Below are 21,945 nucleotides of genomic sequence, written 5' to 3' on the forward strand. Positions count from 1 at the left end.
CCTAAAAGTTAAAGCCATTGTTAGGGGTTGAATAGGTCCCCCAAACTCCACTGTTGAAATCCTAACCCCCAGTAACTCTGAACGTGACTATTTTCACATGGCACCTTTGAAGAGGTGATTAAGTTTAAACCAAGCTGTTGGGCTTGGCCAGCAATGGACCAGTCTAAGTGGACTGCTGTCCCACTAGAGACATTGGAACACAGACTCACCCAAGGTAGATGACACCCAGAAGCAGAGAAGACGGCCATGGGCAAGCCCAGAGAGGTGTCTAAAGCAGGTGCTCCCCTCGGTTCACCTTCCAGCCCAAGCTGTGGCAAAAAGCACCCAGTGTATAGCACCTTGTTAGAGCAGCCTGAAAGGCATGCAGTCCCTGATGTCATTCAGACTGTGCCCATACCCCACCACACTAACACCCAGTTTCTCTGTATTTGACACTGAAGCTCACATTTCCTTGGACTGCAGTAGCTCGATGCTTTGGCCTCTCCATTGCTCCTCACATTATGGCTCCTGGGCTCCTCCATAAGGTTGGCACATCTCCAGGATCCCCTCTATGCATGTTAGCTGAATGGCCTCTCACCATAGCTTGTTTTAATATGTGGTAATGACCCCCAAAGGTCTATCTCTAGCCCACATCTGTGCTCCAAGCTCCAGAATTAGCTATCCACCCATGTCCCCAACATTATGCAAGCACCCCACATTCATATCCCAAACCCAACTGGCCATTTCCTGTCCCCACTCCACATATGTGCAGGGCATCGCTCCTCTGGTCCATCCTCCTTGGTTTACTACTTGTGCTGCAGCCCCATGGCGCTTTGTGTCCCATGTGCCTCTGGCCACAATGTCCAGTCCCACTTCCTATGTCTCCACTAAACTGTGGCATTCTTTGTAGTAGGAGCAGGGTGTGATTTGCCTCCACTCAGAGAGATCACAGACACAAACCCAGGGTCTGTGTGCATAACACCCACAAGCTACTCAGTGGTTTAACAATACCACACAGAGGCATCAGAACACAGACAAGTTTTTATTACTGTCCTGCATACAGAACCCAAGAAATAGAAAAACATCTCCAGAGTTCCCCAAAGGAGCCACTTCTGCCGCCAGCCCCTCCTTCCCTGGGTAGGCTCAGACTGGGCAATGGGGATTAGCGAGCCACCTCCCTCTATCCAGTGAACAAATTCCATATATAAAAATAGATCTGTGAAAGGTCCCCAGAACTCAGCACGCCCCCATCACACTGGCACATGTGCAGGGCTGAGGTCTGGGATCCATCAGGATTCTAGGACCTCACTCATCAGAGGGGAGATCTACCCTGGACACCGAAGTCCTTGCCAACACAGCCAGGGGCCCTTCTGCAGAACAGCTGGTGGTGGGCGCTTTGTCCGTGAGAATGACACATGGCTGGAGTCATATGAGGATGAGGCTCTGACCACCCTATGAGCTCTTGATGCAGAGCCAGGTTTCCCTGGAGGGGGTGGGTGGTAAAGGAAGAGCCTCTGGGGGCCTGTCAGACCCCAGCTCTTTCTATTCCCATCTGCCCCAGGATCCCCATAGCCACCAAGCTTGGGCAGAGGCCCAGGGAGCAGAGAGCCAGGAGTGGAGCTAGTTCCAAGGAGGGGAGAAGCAGCTACTGGCAGGAAAAGGCCAAAGGCACTGCTGGGAGTCACTGTCCCCCACTATGAGGTGCTCCCCAAAGATGCACTGTGGCTTCCAGTCTCCAGGCTCTTTGTCAGAGAGCCCTACTTGGACCCTTCAGCCTGCTGAAAACCACCCACCTCAAGGAGAGAATGCCCCCCCCATCTCAAGGCCCTGTTCAATTTTTACTTCAACTAAGAAGCCTTTCTGGACACCCTTCAACCCACACATCAGGAGTGTCCATCCACCTGCCTCTTGTGTCCACTCTCCCTCTCCCCAAGGCAGCTCCCATCCTGGAACTGCTGGAGCTTACCTCTGCCTAATCTGAGCCCTCCAAAGGCCCACTCTATTCTGTTCACCTCTCTCCATCCCCATCTTCTCCTACCCAGCCCATGCCACCCTTCCCCACAACAGATGGGCCACCCTTCCCCACAACAGCAAAATCACAACAAGCATCTATCAGGGGTGATGTGGACAAACTCAACCCCGGTAGCCCTGTTCATATTCAGCAGCCTTCCTGCCCTCCTAGGACATCCCTGGTCTTAAGACCACATGGCTGCCAGGGCTCAGAACTGGGAATCAGCTCAGCACCACACTCCTGCCAGAGCTCTGTACAGCACTGGAGGCACTCCATGGAAGCAGCAGGGAGTGCAGGGGCAGACCCACTGAGATGCCCAGGGAAGAGTGTTGGTACCATGGCAAAGGCCAAGAACCCTCTAGAGCCAGCCCCCTCCCTGGATTGCAGTTTGACCCCAACACTGGCTCTGAGACCATAGGCTCTGACTTCCCCAATCTGTATAATGGGGTTAGACCAGCCTGTCAGAACCCACTCCTGAGTCTCCTCCTTACCACCCTCCAGGGTACAGAGCAAGCCCCCTTGTGCTCTTCCAAGTCAGTTCAAAAGCAAATGGAACCACCAGGCCCAGAGGAGCACCAAGACCTTGTGTGGCCCCCTTGGAGCCTGGCCCTTATCCTTCATTGCCAGCCCAAGGCAGGAAGCCATCAGCTCTGGAGTCTTGGACAGGGAGTCCAGTCTCTGAGCTCAGCACCACTTGCCTGCCTGGGTCTTGGGACTAGGGTTCAGCAGACCCAGTCAAGGCACAGGGAGCTATGAACACTACCCACTGGCCTGGCCTCCCATACCCAAGTGGCCAGGTTGTTGTGGTCCCTGTGAGGATCAATGGGCATCTCTCAGGGACCCTTACTGTCTGACAGGCCAACAGCTCTTCAAGGAAAAGTGATGCCTACTGGGTGGGCCCAAGCCCCAGTGAGTGTGGAAGACAGAGGGGCATGAGCCTCTGCCCAACTGTCTGACAGGCCAACAGTTCTTCAGGGAAAAGGGATGCCTGCTGGGTGGGCCCAACCCCCAGTGAGTGTGGAAGACAGAGGGGCATGAGCCCCTGCCCAGCTGTGCCCTTGACATTCTAAGCTTCCTCCTGCTGTTTTCTCAGGAGTCCTCTCCAAGGATCTGAACCTCTTTTCTAGGACCACTAGGTCAGCAAGGTATTCAGAGGGGAGATGAAATGGGGATATAGTATGGCCCCAAACCAGTTCAGGGCCCACAAGGAAGAAGAGCACATCCTCCCATTCAAGGGGAGTTGCAGCTTGCAGGTCCTTGAGCAGGGCAGGCTGGCTCACACCTGCACACCCTGGCCCTGCAGCTGTAGCACTCGAGCCTGCAGGGCACTGATCCCACTCAGGAGGGCCTCGCGATGCTCAGCTGAGGAGATGCCCAGGCTTCCCAGGTCCCTGCAAGGAAGACAAGTTACATTCAGCTAGCCCAGCCCTTCTGCTCCTCCAATGGAGGCTAGCCCTCTTTCTTCCCTTCTCTGGACAGGACAAGGCAGTTTTCCCATCTAGGTAGGATCCGGGTCTCCGGTTCCCTGAGCCCTGTCCTTGGCTGTGGCTCCTTAGACTTACTGAGCTGTCATCTCGGCCACAGCCTCCAGACTCCCATAGCCAGCTGCTGAGAAGCTGTCCTTATAGCGGCAGAGGTCCAGGGCTTCCAGCCAGGCAGCCACAGAGCCAAAGGAGGGGAAGGTGGAGAAGGCACGGTCCGCCAGGGGCGTGGGAGGCCTAGGGAGCAAAGCAGTAATCAGTCAACCATTAGGATGCAGAACCAGACCTTGTCACTTTCCTGAGAAGAGGCTCAAGGAAAGGCAAGGGAGAGAGGGTGACTAAGCCCAGAGCTAAGCCTGGCTGACATGGGGCACTCAGCAGGCCCTGAAGAGGTGAAAGTCAGGACATTCAAGCAAATGGAGAGTTGGACCAGTTAAAGGGCAAAATCCAGACCAAAATAGCATGACATGAGATGTGCCTGAGGTAGATGGAGAGGTCAGGTCTGTCTGGGCCATTGTACTTGGACAGGTCAGATAGGGTAGTTGGTTGCACTTGAGGCACTGAGGAAGCCATTTATGGAGAGGTGAGAGGTTGGCTGACTCTGATATGGTCAGTGAGAATGTACCTGGGACAGGAGGTTGTGGCACACTTGGAGGGTTCTGGGTCCTGCCCCATCTTGCTCAGGATGTTGTGGATCTGGGAGAACCTGGGCCGCTCACCTGGGTCTTTCTGCCAGCAGTCAAGCATCAGTCGGTGCAGGGGGGAGGGGCAGTTCCTGGGGGGTGGCAGCCGGAAGCCATCCTCCACGGCCTTAATCACCTGAGCCCCAGAGATGGGGAGTAGACAGGAGGCTTCAGATCTTCCCCCAACACATACATGGGCGGACACACACACACACACACACACACACACACACACACACACACACACCATCCCAAATAAGACTCATGCAGAGTCTAGGCAGGATGAATGTGGAAGACAGGTCTGCAGCTAAGAGTTCAAGGGTCAGCAGGAAAAGGTAAGGAAACTGGAGCCACAGGCCACTCACATCTTGTCCAGACATGTCCCAGTAGGGCCTCTCCCCAAAGGCCATCACTTCCCACATGACAACACCAAAGCTCCACACATCACTAGCAGAACTGAAGTGTCCAAACTGAAGTGTCTCAGGAGCTGCCCAGAGTGCTGGGCTCCGGCCAGTCTGTGGGTGGGCAGGCAGGACAGGGCAAGAAGGCACTGAGTCACAGGCAGGTCACCTCCCCCAACATCCAGCCCCATATCTCCCCCCTCCCCAACTCCCCGATTCACATCTGACAGCCCAACTGACAGCTGACACTGGGATGGTACCCACTGGCAATGTCTCAGGACCACCAAGCAGGGAGGGGCCAGATGGGGAGTGACCACCACCATCAGGGAAGGAGGCAAAATAGGTAGATGAAGACTGACTGGGTTTGGACAACAGAAGCAGCAGATGGGGCTAGGGAAGGAAGTCTCTTACCATGGTGGTGTAGACAGCCTCTGCTCGGTCCCGGGGCCCCCTCCCAAAGCCAGAGATCTTACAGATGAGGCCACTGCCGACAAGCACACGGCGGGCTGCCAGGCCCCGGTGAACGTAGCCCATTTCAGACAGATACTTCATGGCTGATGCCAGCCCAGGCAGCAATCCCATCAGCTGTGCAGCCACCAGCTGTCCCTCGTGATGCTGTGGGGTGGGGGTGGAGGGAACTGAGGCCAGGGCCACACATTCAGATCGCCTGGTGCTGTGGCCCCCAGGAAGCCACTAGGCCCCTCTGGGCTTCTGTGTACCCTGTGAGCACCAGGTCAGCTTGGCCAGTGAGAGCAATGTCAATTCTAAGCTCCAAGAGAAAAAGGAGGGCCTGAGAATAATAAGGCACTAGTATCCCCACCCCCAGGCTCAGCCCACTTACCCTGAGGAAGTCATCCAGGGCCCCGTGGCTCATGTACTCGGTGACAATCATCAAGGGGTTTCCTGTGCCAGAGATAGGGACACGATAAATTGCTGGCTGGAACTGTGTGTACACCTTTTCCTCACCAGGCCCCACCTTGGCCAGGATAGCCAGAGTCAAAACCAAGTTTCCTAATCTTGCCACCCTCTAGCCAGCCCAACATTCCCCTGTCCTGAGGAACACAAAAGTCAACTGTATGTAGAGGGACAGAGGCCGAGATCAGAGCTGCAATGAATAAGCTAAGAATGATGACTCAAGGAGCTGGAGAGATAGCTCAGCGTTTAGGAGCACAGGCTTTTCTTATGGAGGACCCAGGTTCAATTCCCAGCACCCAAATGACAGCCAACAACTGTCTGTAACTCCAGTTCCAGGAGATCCCAGAAGAGGGGCTTCCCTCTTCTGACCTCTGTGGGCATTATATGACATGGGTGTATTTGCATGCATGCAGGCAATACACTCACATATAAATAAAAAAAAATTTGGGGTCTTTTTGAGACAGGGTAGCCACAGCTGAACTGGAACTTGCTACATAGACCAGGCTAGCCTCGATCTCACAGAGATACACCTGCCTCTGCCTTCCGAGTGCTGGGATTAAAGGCATGCACCACCACACCTGGCCATACATAATTTTTTTTGTCTTTTTTTTTTTTTTCATTTTTAAGTCAGGTCTCCCTGTAGCCCCAGCTGTCCTGGAACTCACTATGTAGTCCAGGCTGGCCTTGAATTCACAAAGATCCACCTGCCTCTGCCTCCCAAGTGCTGGGATTAAAGGCATGTGCCACCACGCCTGGCTTTTTTTGGGCTTTTTGAGACAGGGTCTCCCTGTAGCCACAGCTAGTCTGACACTATGTAGACCAGGCTGGCCTCAATCTCACAGAGATCCACCTGCCTTTGCTGGGACTAAAGTCATGCGCCACCATGCCCAGCTTCATACATATTTTTTTTATATTTTATTTATTATTTTTATGTGTATGCATGTATTGCCCGCATATAGGTCAGTGCACCCATGTCATGCAATGCCCATGGAGGACAGAAGAGGCTGTCGGATCCCCTGGAACTAGAGTTATGGACAGTTGTTAGCTTCCATGTAGGTGCTGGGATTTGAACCCAGGTCTTCTGCAAGAAAAACCAGTGTTCTTAACTGCTGAGCCATCTCTCCAGACCCACATAAACATTTTTTAAAAAGGAAGATCACTCAAGGTGAAAGTGATCTACCTCCCCCCAGTTCTGGGTCAGCAAGAAAGTGAAAGTGACTTAAGTGTCCTCATCTCCCTCATGGCTTCCCATAAGGGAGGAATAGCCTACCTCCCACCCTGCTGGGCAGGAGAATATACAGCACCAGGCCTACCTCGAGTGACAACTCCTTCCAGCCGCACAATGTGGCTATGGTCGAACTGGCCTAGGGTGAGGGCCTCAGCAAGGAAACTAAGCCTCTGAGAGTCAGAGCAGCCGTCCCTCAGTGTGTACACAGCCACTGGCAGCTCCTGGCGGCCTGGCAGCTGGAGGCAGCCACAGCAGAGGTCTCCAAATCGCCCTGTGATGTGAGGAAACAGCACCTCAGACACTCAGACACACACACACACACACACACACACACAGCAAATGGAGCAGGCTGGGTCATTTCTGGCCTGCTGTGTGAAGTTCCTGGGTTTGAATCCCAGCACCCTTAGTACCAGCAATGTAACCTTGGGCGTCATCTCTTTCTCCCTCTTGGCCTCATTTTCCTTTTCCAAATCTTTAAAGAGAACTTTGCATGTGCCAGCCCATCAAAAGCCCATAAACCCAGCAAAAGACAGGTGACAGCGACATCTATTCTGCCTTCTGGCTTCTGTCCAGTGGGTCCCAGGAAGAGCGACAGCTCCTCTGAGCACAAGGAACTGAGGGCTGTGGATGGGCAAAGGCAGACAGGGGACTGACCCTTCTAGAGCCAGCCAGATCCTGTCCTGACTCTGGGACATCCCCACAGCAGCCCTGTAAATCGCAGATGTCATGCCCCGTTATGATAAGCAACTGCAGTTCAGAGCAGAAGAGGATGAGCCCCTCATGACCCAGCTTGTCCATGGCTAGACTGCAGGTGTGTGTGGTCATGAAGCTGTAAAGCTCCCTCTCCACTGTCCCATGAAGGCCTAGAACTAAACTGAGAGCCACCTGGGGAAGCTACGGGGAAAGGGCATGAATACAGGAGTCTCAAAGTGACTTTGGGGACAAAGAAGGAGGAAATGTAGAGCCATTGACTACTCTGGGGGCCGAGGGGCTTTCTGAGACAGGTGCCCTTAATGCAGAGGTGGGGCTTCCAGCCATGGGGTGGGGACTTGGGAGGAAACTGGCTGGAAAGAGGTGGGGATGGCAAGAAGCAGGGCTTTTAAGACTTGATGATGAAGTGGGTGGGGCTCCCTGGTGAGTCCAGGCTTGCCTGCTCCCAAACTCTTCTCCAGAGTGACGCTTTTGGCATCTAGCTCCTTGGCGAACAGATGCACCGCCTGCAGCGGGTCCCCGCAGCTCTGGGGATCCAGAAATGTGCGACGTGTGGGGACTTTGACTGAGAACACAGAGGGAGAAAGAAAGCCTGAGGAAAGGGGACTCCGTCGCTGGGGTGGCCAGAGGCAACAGCCATGAAGGGGCCCAAGCGAGAGGTGGGTGCGGCACAGACAACTCACAGTGGAAATACAGCTCCTCTTCATCGTGGGCATCCCCACTTCCTTTGCCATCGCAGGGCCTGTGGGGACAGAGTCCTCCTTTCAGTAGGCGACCCCAGCCCTTCCCATTTCACCAGCACCCAGGGCAGCACCTCTTGGTCCCTTCAGAAAGAAGAGGCCAGCACCCCTCCTGGGGAGGGACCTTTTTGTCCTGCTGTCTCAAAAGCTTCACTTTTTCATTTTTTGAACACTGTAATCTTTCTTATAACATTTACTTATTTATTTACTCCCTTACTTGTGTGTGCGTGTTTATGTGTATGCCCACACTCGTTTCATAGAAGACATCATGTAGGAGCTGGTTCTCTCCTCCACAATGTGGGTCCTGGGGATAGAACTCAGGCCATCACGCTTGGTGGCAGACACCTTTACCCACAGAGCCATCTCCACTGAACGCTTCTCTCCTCCCTCCTTTCCTTCCTCCCCTTCGTTCCTTTTCTCAACTTTTTGCTGCCTGGGCTCCTTCTCCATAGTTTGCAGTTCACCACCACCACCACGTGGCCTCCACACATGTACGACCCTCAGCCCAGATCTCTAAGCCTTCAACCCCATCACCCATTTCATTTCCTGGTGTTCCTACTTTGAGACAAATGAAAAGATTTCAAGTTCTGGCTGGAAGACCCATGCTGTCCTGTTGGGAATGACAGGCAGACCCTGCCCTCAGGAAAGCAAACACACAGGTGCAGGCCCACCACAGACCCCTAAACCAGCCCTCAAGGATGGCTTCCCGAACCAGAAACACAACCAACAGAATGGCAGGCTGGATCTGCAGCCTGAGGCCCATCTGGGACCCGAGGCCCTTTGGGACCTGAGACAGGGCCTCACTGGCCCTGATGAAGACTCTGGTTTTGTTCTAGGAGCACAGGAAAGACCCTGGAGACCTTGAGTTGGGGAGTACCTGAATTCAATCTGTATCTTATGATTGTTTTGATTCAGCTTGCAGTTTAGAAAGAAGACCCAAGCTGCTGAGAGGAAGCCCCTCAGTAATTCCCTCAGGAGGTGGCAATGGCTTGGGTATGGGGTGGCCAATCCTGGATAGAGATAAGAGAACTGGAGGGACAGGAAGACGACAGAAACCAGAAGGGCTTGGAGATTGCTGGGTGGTTGGGAGGAAGACGGAGGAACTGCCCAATGAGCTCATGGGGAGCCATTACCAAGTAGAGACAGAATAAGTTCAGGTTCAGACATTTGAGCTACTGGGATGCTGGGAGATGCAGGGGGAATGGGTGAGTAGGGAGTCCTATGGGTGTTTCTGGAGCATGGAAGATAGGTCTACTCTAAACACATCAACTCTGGGGCCCTGAACTTTGCCCAGGGAGATGAGGGAGCCTGCAAGGAGGGAAAGGAAATAGTCTGATTGGCTAGGAGAAAGGGAAGCCACGAGGGAGAGGGAACAGAGAAGGGAATGGGCGGTGGGATGTCATGGGAACCAAGGAAGGAAAAAGTGGGGCAGGGGTTGCATGAAGGTAACAGGAGGAGGTTTAGGAATTTTCAAAAGACAGGTGTGTCACAGGAGACGTGGCCATGGAAGGGTACCCACGCATGCCCCCTGCAGTCTGACTGCGGGGCTTCCAAGCATTTCCATTCAGTAGTGGCTGTGGGACTGGATGGCTCAGTTTTCTCTTGAATAAAATCAGAATAAAGACAGCCCTGCCTAACAGCACCATGGTAGAGCCTACTGGTATAGTGCAGATCTTGACTGTTCCCCAAGTCTCATGTGCTAAAAGGCTTGGTCCACAGCCCCTGGTGTTACTGTGAGGTGGTAGAACCTTTGTTCGTGCGGCTAGGAGAAAGAAGCTGGGTCATGGGAGCATGCCCTTGAGGAAAATATTGTGACCCCACTCCCTTCCTGACTCTCTGCTTCCTGGCTGCCATGAGGTGAGTGGCTTCCTCTGCTACAAGCTCCCACCATGATGTACTATGTCAGCACAGGTCCAAAGGCCAGGTGACCATGGACCAAAACCTCTGAAATTTGGGACTCAAACTTTTCTTCCTCATAAGTTTACAATCTTGGGTATTTTGTCACAGCAACAGAAAGCTAACACACTAAGTCTCATTATATGTCTGCTCTTGTGTGGGGGAAAGAAAGGAGCGTGGTAAAGTAATAATGGGTTCCTGAGATGGTAAGAAGGGATGGGGCTTCATCTTGGGTAGAAGGCCTGAGACTGCCTAGAATGATGCTTGTGAGGCAGGCAGGTTTGTAGCCTTGGAAATAAGACATTGAGGAGCTATCGAAGAGGCGTGCCACATGGCTGAGAGAGTAAGCTGCAAGGACAGGGTCTTGGCAGGCCCAAAGTGCAGGCGTCACATTATGCATCTACGAGCAAAGCAGTCCCAAGGGGAATGGCCAGGAGGCTGTGTGAACCAGAGCAGAAGGGCCTTAGGAACAAAAACATCAAAGAACTAAGAGGTGAGGAGCAGGGCAAGACACCCAGTGGCTGCTGAAGTTAGCTGGAGTGATGAGTGATGGGAACATCCAGAGAAGAGGAACAGAGACAGGGGAAGCTAAGTGGACACAGAAGGGACAGACAATGTAGGACTGAGAGCCAACCATGAAACAGTCTGAATGAAAATGCTATAGTGAGGGCTGGAGAGATGGCTCAGTGGTTAAGAGCACCTGTTACTCTTCTAGAGGAGCAGAGTTCAGTTCCCAGCACTGAACAACCACCTATAACACTAACTCCAGAGGACTGTCACTCTCTTTTGGCTTCCAAGAGCACCCATGTGCATGGTATACACACACATACATAAAAATAAATATTTTTTTAAATGTTATATTGAAACCCATTACTTAGTATGCTAATTTTTAAAAATTGAGAGAGAGAGAGAGAGAGAGAACCACACAGAGTCTAAGAGGCCTCAGGATTGAAAAGGACTATGCTCCCTAATGAGAAGTAGGTCTGCCAAGACCATTGGTGTGAGGACATGACACAGAGTGGGTTCTATGAAACGTGGAGAGAGAGGACACAGAGATGCCACAAAGTCGGCAAACCTGGGGATGCATGCAGCAGTGGGCCTCACTGCCCATCAGCACTGCGCTCTCCCCACCTCAGGGCAGTTTGACTGGGAGTGACTCCGGCCTCTGCAGCACTTCCCGGCAGCTGCCTCCTGGCTGTGGAACCTGCTCGCTTCTCCCCCATTTCCTCCGGCCTCCACAGCTCTGACGGCTGGAGCCAGGTTGGGATGCTCTCAGTAGCTGCCCAGGCTTTTCCAACAGGCCAACAGCATGGACCGAAAGTGAAGGGCCATGAGGAAGAAGCCTGCCGGCCTAGTCCAGACAGAAATGCTCCCAAACCCGCAGGAGTTGCCCTCTCCTCTTTCACTATCCGTGCCTCAATCAAAGGCATGCAAAGAGCCAGGATCTAATGGATGCTCGCTGTCCCTCCTGCCCACAGGCAGCTGAGATGTGGCTCCACAGCCAGCCCACTCCTCCCTGGCTCCTGACTCCAGTCCACCTGCTCTGCCCACCACAGCCCCAGACTGCAGCTGCCTGGGGCCTCTGCACATCATCACAGTGCAGCCCTGGGGAGAAAAGGGGGACATACTGCTGACGCCTCTGCTTTGTGCAAAGGAAACAGCTCTTCTTTCCAGGAGACCCAGCCAGGCTCCAGCTGTGTCTCTCCCACCCTTTCCCTGCCTGATCTGCAAGCTTCTTTCCTGGGGCTTGGGGAGAGGTAGGCTGATGAGTTTCCCTCCCAGTCCCCCTCTCTCCCACACATTTTCTTCCTTTTGCTTATGTTCAGGGAAGCCTCTGGATCCCTCTGGGGCCAGAGCTGGGGGCCTCTAAGGGCCTCAGGAGAACCCTAATCACATTGGAGCAGCTGGAGCTTGGTTCCAGCCTCTGTGATGCCTTCTGACATTTAATGAGTTAAGGAGCTAAATCCCCTTCATCTGGCTGAGCAGGCTGCAGGACTGGCTGGCGCATGAGCAACACATGGGGGAGGGGCTGCAGTGGACACGTGAATATCTTTTTATTTGGTGTGTGAAGGGGGATGAGACAGGGCCTCATGTAGCCAAGGCTGGCCTTGAACTCCTGATCCCCCTGCCTCCACCTCCTGAGTGCTGGGGTCGCAGACATAAGCACATCCAGTGGAGGTATTTGTAACTATGCATCAGTGTGTTTGTGTGTGTAAACTGTGTGAATACAAGGCAGGTGCACAGATAGGTACATGTGTGCACATATTCTCATATGCTTGGGGACAGGACCCACCAGAGGTCACCAGGATTGAATCAGCTACCTACCTCCTCCAGATGGCCAGCACGCTCATCACAGAGCCCAGGACCAAGAGGGCAGAGATGGTTACCACGGTGACAACCACTGCAGGGCTCTGGTCCCTGGAGCCTGAGGCAGCTAGGAGGAAAAACAGAGGGGCTTGGGCAGGCTCCAGGACAGACGTCTGTGTCAACCCATAGGAAGATCTCTCAGCCCCATGGCACTGCTTCCCAGAGAAACCACAGTGGTACCAGGGCTGACAAAGGCACTAGTCCCCAGCACCTCCTCTGCTTGTGGGTAGGGCCCCTCCATAGCAGCCCAGCTCTGAGAGGAGTCAAGAGTCCAGCCAACTGGAACTGCTTCCCTTTATGCCTTTCAAGGGGGCAAGAGACTTACAGACGCACTGCAGGGTACAGCCTCTACTTGGAGTTTCTTCCCCACAATCTGGAACATTCACCAACAGTAATACCAGCCAACATTAAGCACACCTGTATCCATGGTAGGATACTATGTGCCTGAGCTATGCCATCCTGGCCCATTATAACAGTTCAGTAAGGGATTACTGTCTTGTTCATAGCCAGGGAAACACAGGTCGAGGAAAGTTACCGAATCTGTCCAAGGTCATGTAGCTAGTAAGTGGAGACTTCAAGATTTTGTGGAATTTTGTTTTATTTTTGAAACAGTGTCATATAGCCCAGACTAGCTTCAAACTCGATATGTAGCCAAGGATGACCCTCAACTCCTGATTCTCCTGCCTCCATCTCTCAGGTGCTGGCTACCACATTTGGATGAACACAAGATTTGAATGTGACCTCCCCAAACCATGCCTAATGCATCTTAGAAATTGGACAGAGGCCCACAGGACCCCATCCATCTGGAGAAGTGCACAGGCCAAGACTGGAGACAAAACTAAATAAGTAAATGAATAATATTCAGCTGTAAGAAAAATAAAACCCAAAGCAGAAACAGAGGGAAATGAGTGTAGTAGAGCAGAGGCCAGTGCTTCCTGAGGCCAGTGAGGAAGCTCTGCGGAGGCCAGCCTGGGCCTGAAGACTGAAATGGCTGGGGTGGGGGGCATCCCAGGCTCAGGTGGGACCTGGGAAATGGCAAGTGGTCCTTCAAGGCTAGAAGATGGGCTACATAGAGGAGGAGCATAACAGGATAGTGAAGGCATGGGAGGAACTTGGGGGCACAACTAGAGGGCCTGGAATGCAGGCTAAGGAAAAAGAACCCTAACCCTGAGGCTCACAGGAGTGGCAGGCCAGATTCCTGCCTACAGAGGGAAAGATGGGGCAGCCTGTGCAGTTGGGAGTGAGGATGGAGAGGAGGTGCTTGAGATGGAAAGTTGGGGAGAACTAGCAAGAAATGCACTAGACTGAACTGGGTAGAAAGAAAGGTCTGCAGAAGCTTCGGGGAGGGAGGGAGGAGGAGGATGGCCTGAGCCTGGGGACCAACAGGGCAGAGAGCAGCACGGCACACAGGAAGTGGGTATGAGGCTGGCCTTGCTCAGATGGCCTCCTCTCCACGAATGCCTTCCTCACTCACCTCCACTTGTTAATATCCCCTGGCCTTCAAAACACAGCCCTAATCTCCTCTTCCCAGCAGCTGGAAGAGGCCTGGTACCAACAAGCCTTCCAACAAGAAGTGCTGTCTTCCTTCCTAGAACCCAGGCTCCCTCAACATTTTATCTTTCCCTCCCTTTGGGCTCCCAGTGTTTCCTATCTTGGATTAGAGTCATGTAGCAGGTTGGGAAGAATTCTTATCTTGACAGCTGGTGCCAGAATGCCTCTTAGAGGGGAACTGCCTTTGTTTGGGGAAAATACTTTCATGAGCTGCTCAGAGTAGATAGAGGTGAGATCCTGAGGGCTGGGGCAGCAGCAGGCAGAGCAACAAAAGAGGGAGACACTTGCCCTGAAAGGGAATGAGAGGGTAGCAAAGGGGAGGGACGCTACAGCATATAGAGATGCACAGCACCAGGGTGTCAGGGCTATTTTAAGATCGGGAAGTCTAAAGTTCAGCTTTCTAGTTTTGTTGTTACAAGAACTTTATTGAGATGTAATTCACACACCACTTCTCTCCCTACCTTCCTGTCTCTCTCTTTTCCTTCCTCCCTTCCTTCTTTCCTCCTTTGTCTTTTCCTTACTGTTTTTGTGTCTTGATACAGGGTCTCATGTAGCCCAGGCTGGCCTCAAACTCCTGATCCTCTTGCCTCTACCTCCCAGCTACTGGGATTATAAGCCTGCACCACCAAGCTTGGCTATATATTAATTTTGATTTCTTTATTTCAATTTTATGTGTATGAGTATTTTACCTGCATACATGTAAGTGCACCATGTGCATGCAGTGCCCATAGAGGCCAGAAGACAGTGCCAGATTCCCTGGAACTAGAATTACAGCCAGTTATTAGGGGCTATGCGGGTGCTGGGAACCAAACCCCAGTCCCCTGTGAGAACAGCCAGTACTCTTAACTGCTGACTTATCTCTCCAGCCCTATTTATTTATTTTTGAGACATGATCTCATTATGTAGCCCAGGCCAACTCTGAACTCTGTAGGTAGCCAGGCCTGGCTTTGAACATCTCTTGATCTTCCCACTTCAGCCTGACAAGTGCCTAGACTACAGGTCTGTGCCACCATACCAAGCTTCCATTCCCTTCATTTAAAATGTGCAAGTAGGGCATGGTGGCACATGCCTTTAATCCCAGCACTCAGGAGGCAGAGGCAGGCAGATCTGTGATAGGCAGATAGTGAGTTCCAGGCCAGCTGGGTTTACAGGGAGATGCTGTCTCAAAAAGACCGAAAAATGTGCACGGCTCAGTTTCTTTTGGTAATTGCTGTTGGCTAACTCCTGCCCCTGCCCACGTCCCTTACCCTTCAGGGAAGTCAGTTTCATGGACTAAGCCTGGTCAGGGAAAAGGACAGTGCCCCAAGGTGAGTCTCTTGTCATGGCAGAGAGGAAGAGAGGGAAGGGTCCAGAAAGACTGAGAAAGAGGTGACCTGGAGACTCTAGGCTCCTCCTAGGAGAGCGGCTGGGTCTTATAGAGGACCCACGATGTTTTACAGGACATGGAACACGTCCTCTAGGGAAGGAGGCACCTGCTGGGAGGGGTGTTGTGGCTGATTCACAGGCCTCTGCACTGCACTCCTCCAGGGCAGGTGCCCAGTCAAATTACTGCCGGTGGATCTCATATTCTTTACCTAAGTACTGTGATGCAGCTCTTCTACAGCTCCCTTCCTGACACGTCAGTCCCTCACCTCTACCCCCTGCCTACACCCAGTGCCCTCCAAGCACACAATGCTTACCTTCACCTGGGGTCTGCACTTCAATGCTGGGGTTGAAGCTCTGGGCCTCCCATGATGGTCCTGGGGAAGCCGTCCGGATCTGGAAGACGTATCGGGTAGCAGGCTTCAGGTTGGTGACAGTGACTGCAGGTGTTCCTGTCTTCACTGTGGAATATGCCTGCTCACTCTGACCCTGGGGAGGATGGAGGAGTGAGGCCCAGACCCAGTCAGATAGGAGGAGCATGGAAGGGAAGTGAGAGACGCATCCTTAGGTTGGGTGAGGGAACCTGACCCCAAGACTGCAGAGATTTCTTCCACAGGATTCCCAGTGCCTCTTTCTATCACACGTCTCATCCCACACTAGGGATTCCTGCATTGTCTCCGTCTGAAAAACTTTAAAGAGGGAGCCAGAGCCTCCTTCTCAGAGACACTGGGGTGATGCTGCCAGGGGTGAGCTGGGCCAGAGCCCCAGCACCCCAGCAGTCCTCACACTGACTCCTGTTGGAAGCCCTTGATGATCACAAAGCTTTCCCATCCCCTTCTCACCTGACATCTGATTTTGATCTTAGCCATGACAGTAAATCTGACTCTCTCTCTCTCTCTCTCTCTCCCACCCCCCTCTGTGTGTTCATGTGCATGTGCATGGATGCAAGTGCATACACCCGGAGGCCAAAAGTTGATGTCAACAATCTTAATCACTTTCCACCTTATTTTTTGAGACAGGTATTGTCACTAAATCTGGAGCCTGCCGATTTGGCTAGACGGACTGGCCAGCTAGCTCTGGGGATTCTTTTGTCCCCATCTCCCCAGTGTTGGGGTTACAGAAGCACACCGCCATCACCACCCTGCTTGTATTTGGGTGCTGGAAATCGAACTCAAGTCCTCACACTCATGCAGCAAGCATTTTACTGCATGGGCCATCTCCCCATCCCATGATAGTTAATCCTTATTGTCAGCTTGACTGGATTTGGAATTCCCTAACAGACACACAGACACACTCTGGGTGTGTCTGTGAGAGTGTTTCCTGAGAGACTTAATTGAGGAGGGAAGACCCACCCTGAATGTGGATGACATCATCCCATGGACTGGGGTCCTGGACTGAATGAAAAGAGAAAAGGGAACTGAGCACCAGCATTCACCTCTCTGCTTCCCAAGTGCAGCTGTAATATCACCAGCTGTCTCACACACTCCCACCAGCATGCCTTCCCTCCATGGTGGACTGTACCCTCCAACTGTGAGCTAAAACAACCCCTTTCTTCAAGTTGATTTTCTCAGGTCATTCTGCCAAAGCAATAAGAAAAATAACCGATCCACCTGGAAAGACAGAGGCAATGGCTGCACGACCGATGAGATGGGGTGGGATGCCCCAGGAGCTATGAGCAAGCTTCTTGGCACAGGGGGCTGGGCTGAGGCACAGAGGGAGGCCAATACAGACACCACTATAGCTCCAGAGATGAGTCTCAGACAACCTGTGTCATCCTAGTGACCCAGCAGCACTTCAAATACAGCACCTTGGGTGCTTGCTCTCCTTTTCCAGGGTCTATGTTCCCAGCATATTCAGACTCCCTGATTTAGGACCTGGGGAGCATCCAGCAGCTCAGCCTTGGGACTCTTGGGACTCTGTTTTGATCACCAAGTATCAGTTCGGTGAGTCTTTTCTAAGCACCTGTTGCATACTCTGCTTTCTCCCAGTGTCCCTCACTGCTGCCACCTAAAATGTCAGGGCCCTGGCCTGGCTACACCCCTCCTTTAGCTATCATCTCTATGCTCAAACACCCCCCCACTCCCACCCCCGATGCAAGAAATACACCTGGATGGTCTACATGCCTCGGGAATACAATACCAGCCCCCCCTCCTCCCCCTCCTCCATAGTTCTCCACCTTAGCCAGTGGTTCCTTGTCCTCTGGTCACCTAAGGCATACAGTTAAGAAGTGACTCAGTGAATCTTTTCTTTCCTGGTTGTCCCAAGTGTTACAGTTCTTAACAGACTTCTTTTTTTAAAGATTTATTTATTTTGATTTTATGTGTATGTTTTGCCTGCATTATTTAAGTATACCACATGTGTGCAATGCCCATGGAGGCCAGAAGAGGGCATTGGATCCTCTGGAACTGGAGTTACAGGCAGTTGTTAGCTGCCATGTGAGTGCTGGGAACTGAACCCAGGTCCTCTGCAAGAGTAACCAGTGCTCTCAACTGCTGAGCCATCTCCCAGCCCCTCAACAGACTTCTAGTACTCAAAAACTGTTATGTGATTCAGCAAAGCCCTGCACGTCACTGAGCAAGGGGAGTTCTGACACGGGAAGAAGTTCCACTTTAATGAACTAATTTGCATAAAGTGAGGAACTGCTTTACAGTAGATTACATCTCAGAGTTAAAGATGATAAATTTAAGGGGAAAGGGAGGATCGATTGGGAGATAACGCTATTTGTCAAATCATGGCTGAACTGTAATCACAGATTAAAAATGCATACAAGAAGAAAAAGTAGAGGCACACATCTGTGATCCTAGCACTTGGGAGGTGGAGGCAAGAGGTCAGCCTAGGCCACATTAGACCTTGTCTCACAACAAACAAACAAACAAATCACCAAAAGGAGGAGACAGAAGAAAGGAGGTGGTGGAGGAGGTTAAAGAGGAGGAGGAAGAGGATGTGGAGGAGGAAGAAGAGAATGTAGAGGAAGAGATTAAAGAGGAGGAGGAAAAGGAAATGAAAGAGGAGGAAGAAGAGTTATGGAGGAAGAGGTTAAAGAGGAGGAGGAAGAGGATGTGGAGAAGGAGATTAAAGAGAAGAAGGAGCAAATGAAACAGGAGGAAGAAGAGGGGCAGGACTGTGATGCACATCTACAGTCCATTACTCAAGAGGTTAAGGCAGGAGGGGTGCTTGAGCCCAGGAGTTCAAGGCCAGCCTAGAGTGGGGAGGGAGACCAGGCCCTGCAAAAGCAAAAGTATCTTATGAAAGTCTAATCCAGGCATTGTGAGGCACATGTGGAGTTCCAGCACTAGGGAGACAGATAGGATCATGGAAAGTTCAAGGCCAGTCAGGTCTGCATATTGAGTTCCAGACCAACCAAGGCTCAAGGGAGAGACCATGTTTCAAAACAAGCAAAAAGTATCTTAGTGAGGATCAGTTTGCTACATGGAAAGCCAGGGAGGGTGGTCCATACCTAAAATCCTGGCACTCTGGAGGCTGAGGCAGGAGGATTGCCAGGAGTTCAAGACCAGTCAGGACTACATAGCAAGACTCTGTCTTAAAAATAAAAAATGGCTCTATGGATTTTATAATGAGTGTATACATATTTTAATACTGTTATAAGTGATGTGCCGCCCACATCCTTTATATCCTAAAGCACAGCAATGCATGCTGGCACTCTGGAACACACACCTTCCAGCTGGGCAACAGGAGTTGAGTATCTCTGTAAAATCGGAAACCATGTATCTCTGTGTTTTCTTACAAGGGTTCTGCAGATAGTATGCATAAATTTAGCCAGACAAAACCAGACCTGTGCCAGAACAAGGTTTTTTTTAGGTTTTTTTTGTTTGTTTGTTTGTTTTTTTGGTCTTTTTGAGACAGGGTCTCCCTGTAGCCCTAGCTGGCCTGGAACTCACTATATAGAACAGTCTGGCCTTGCGCTCTCAGCGATCAGCCTACTTCTGACTTCCAAGTGCTGGGATTAACGGCCAGAGAGGAGACATGGAGCTGCAGAGGCCAGAGAGGAGACATGGAGCTGCAGGTGGGTGAAGAAGGAGGCGAGAGGAAGGGTGCGGAGTTGGTGAGGCAGGGAGGCCGCTCAGGAGATGGGGCTGTGCTTGAAACGGAAAGAGGAAGGAGGAATGGGCAGAGCGAGGCAGGCGATCTCCAGGTGGCATAAGGCCGCACTCACCTTCTCATAGTAGCGGATCTCGTACTCTGTGCCATTGGTCCCGAGAGTTCCAGCGGGAATTGGCTCTCGCCAGGACAGGGACACGCTCTGGGGCTCTACGCGGTCCCTGCGGATCTCATCCTCCTCCCAAGGTGCTGAAAGTGAGCAGAGAATGATGCTCCACCTAGACCCACTGCCCACAGGACCTGAGTGGGCAGCAGGAGGATGGGGGCAGGAAGGGTAGGGCATGCACGGTGGGGGCGGGCTAAAAGTGGGCGTGGCTTTGCGCTGGGCTGGGGCTTGATGCGGGGCGGGGCCTGAGGTGCAGAGCCTTTGCGGGGACCAGAGGCTTAGGGCAATTCCGGGCCACAGCTCTTCACACCTCTGTTGCCTCCTAATTGGGAAAGCCTTGCTTGCCTACCCTTCACCCCAGCTTCCCTCATCCTACGTAGTGCTAATCCCTCGGCCTCTCTCAGCTTTCTGTGGCTTGGAGACATAAGAAATCAGAGAGATCACCTCCTTAACTTATCTGATGGTCTGGGCAATGGGGCAATACACTCAACAAACTCAAAATGGAAGAACTCACCCCAACCTGACAAAGGACGCGCGTGGGGAAGCCCATAGTGAGCATCGAGCTCAATGGTGAAAGCATCTTTCTTCTAACATCGGGAGACAGGCCCGGATGCCCACTGCCTCCACCTCTAGTCACCACACTACTTGAAGCTCTAGCCAGAACAGCTGGGCAAGAAAAAAATAAATAAAAGGCACCCAAAGTGCAATAAGCAAATTCATCTCTGCTCTAAGATGGCATGATCTCCCCACACAGAAAACGCTACAAAGCAGTCTGAATGTCTGATGAGGAAAAATGCCGTGCATACACACAGCGTGCACTCGGAGGAAGAGCCCCTGCCGCGGGCTACACAACACAGATGAACCCTAAGGTCAGGAAGCCGAAATAAACCAGTCACTAAAAGGCAAAGACTCCAGAATTCCATGCTTAAAATGTGAGGCGCTAAAATAGTCAAATCCTTGAAACAGAAAGGAGAATGGGAGGGGCGAGGGGAGGAGGAGGACGGGGAGGGAGGGAGAGGAGAGCTCAACTGGGACGAAGTTTAGTTTCCACAAAATGTGGATCAGCTGCTCAGCAGGGCACACACAGCTGATGCTACCAGACCTTGAGGCAAATCGTTTTTGTTTTTGAGGCAGGGTCTCACTATGGAGCCCAGGCTGGCTTCAAACACACTATTCTCCTGCCTCAACCTCTGAGACCTGGAATTATAAGTATGTGCCACAGCACCTGGATTTTATATCATGTGCTTTTAAAAATGTGGGCTTTTTTGCCATGATTTAAAAACAGCAACAACAAAAATACTATCAGGGCTTGGTAGTGCCCACCTACAGTCTAAACACTTCTGGGGCTGAAGCAGGAGGATCATGAGTTCAAAGCCAGCCTGGGCTATATGATGTGTTCCAAGCCTGAACTACATAACAAGACTCTGTCTCGAAAACTAGTAAAAAAATCAAAACAAAATGAAAACCTGATCCCTGGCTCACAATCCAAAATGATTAAGGCATGGCCTCTGCAGGGCAGGGCTTGAGTTTAAGTAGTATTTTTTCAAAGCTTCTCCGTGATTCCAATGTGCAGAGGAACCGGTGGACCAGCAGCCTCGATGATGCCCAGTGAACAGTCACATGCACAAACATAGATCCTGATTGTGGGGTGACTGGGAGCAAAGCTTCGCTTGCCTGTGTTGAACCAGGCCATTTCCAAAAACTGGTGTCAAAGTGATTCAGAATCAAAGAGGATTCAAAATCTGGGGAAAAGGTGTAAACTCAGGGGTCATAGAAGAAGCCTGCATGAAACAACCAGTGGAGAGAGGAGCTAAGCCAGGAAACACAAATATCTAAGAGACCCAGAAGGGAGGAAAAGCTTGCGGAGGAGACAGAGCCTTTGTGGAGACTCACACCATAATCCCAGTGCCCGTAAACTGGGCAGGAGGACCCAGAGTTCCAGTCCAGCCTGGCCTACATAGTAGAATACTTTCTCAAACATAACAGCCAGAGAGGCAGAAGGAAAAGCAAGGTAAACAAGGCCATAGAAGCCCAGGGAAGAGAACCCTGAAGAAAGTTTCTCAGTTGGGGCTGGGGCTGGGACTCAGTGACAGAGCATTTGTCTAGCACATGAGAGGTTCTGGGTTTGATCCCCCGGCTGCTGCTCCCTGCTGAGTCTCCCTTTGTTCACCTGTATAATGGAAACAGCACCAGCCCTGAATCTGGCTGTAAGACTTGCACAAAGTATTGTATGTGAAGGGCTTGGGACCAGACCCGACATGGTCAAGAGCTCTATTCAAGTTCACCATCGAGAGAGCTCATGACTAGCAAGTGTCCTGTGCTGGCAAGAGGCAGGTAAGATGGTCCAAAAGATCCTCTGGCTTCCCAGCACCAGGTTCTGGGACACGAAGGGGTT

General features: G+C 51.9%; 1 protein-coding gene across 4 annotated transcripts in view; it reads right to left on the reverse strand.

Annotated features, from left to right (window-relative positions):
• Positions 1-1,002: 1,002 nt before the first annotated feature.
• The window catches only part of Epha10 (EPH receptor A10), a 43,406-nt gene continuing 22,463 nt past the window's right edge, over positions 1,003-21,945 (reverse strand). For 2 of the 4 annotated variants that reach the window (XM_008850210.2, XM_008850213.2), the window contains 12 exons: positions 19,500-19,633; positions 15,643-15,814; positions 12,371-12,479; positions 8,093-8,151; positions 7,849-7,974; positions 6,784-6,969; positions 5,397-5,458; positions 4,967-5,170; positions 4,520-4,669; positions 4,097-4,290; positions 3,553-3,708; positions 1,003-3,381 (listed from right to left, as the gene is read on the reverse strand). In XM_008850210.2, the coding sequence (XP_008848432.1) occupies positions 3,267-3,381; positions 3,553-3,708; positions 4,097-4,290; positions 4,520-4,669; positions 4,967-5,170; positions 5,397-5,458; positions 6,784-6,969; positions 7,849-7,974; positions 8,093-8,151; positions 12,371-12,479; positions 15,643-15,814; positions 19,500-19,633 (1,667 nt within the window). In that variant the 3' untranslated portion in view covers positions 1,003-3,266. Of the gene's footprint in view, positions 3,382-3,552; positions 3,709-4,096; positions 4,291-4,519; positions 4,670-4,966; positions 5,171-5,396; positions 5,459-6,783; positions 6,970-7,848; positions 7,975-8,092; positions 8,152-12,370; positions 12,480-15,642; positions 15,815-19,284; positions 19,634-21,945 lie in introns of those variants that run through there. The other 2 variants (XM_008850211.2, XM_008850212.1) reach the window with 2 other exon arrangements.

The sequence above is a fragment of the Nannospalax galili genome, unplaced genomic scaffold, assembly GCF_000622305.1.
Source record: "Nannospalax galili isolate Female #2095 unplaced genomic scaffold, S.galili_v1.0 scaffold944, whole genome shotgun sequence".
Classification (NCBI taxonomy): domain Eukaryota; kingdom Metazoa; phylum Chordata; class Mammalia; order Rodentia; family Spalacidae; genus Nannospalax; species Nannospalax galili.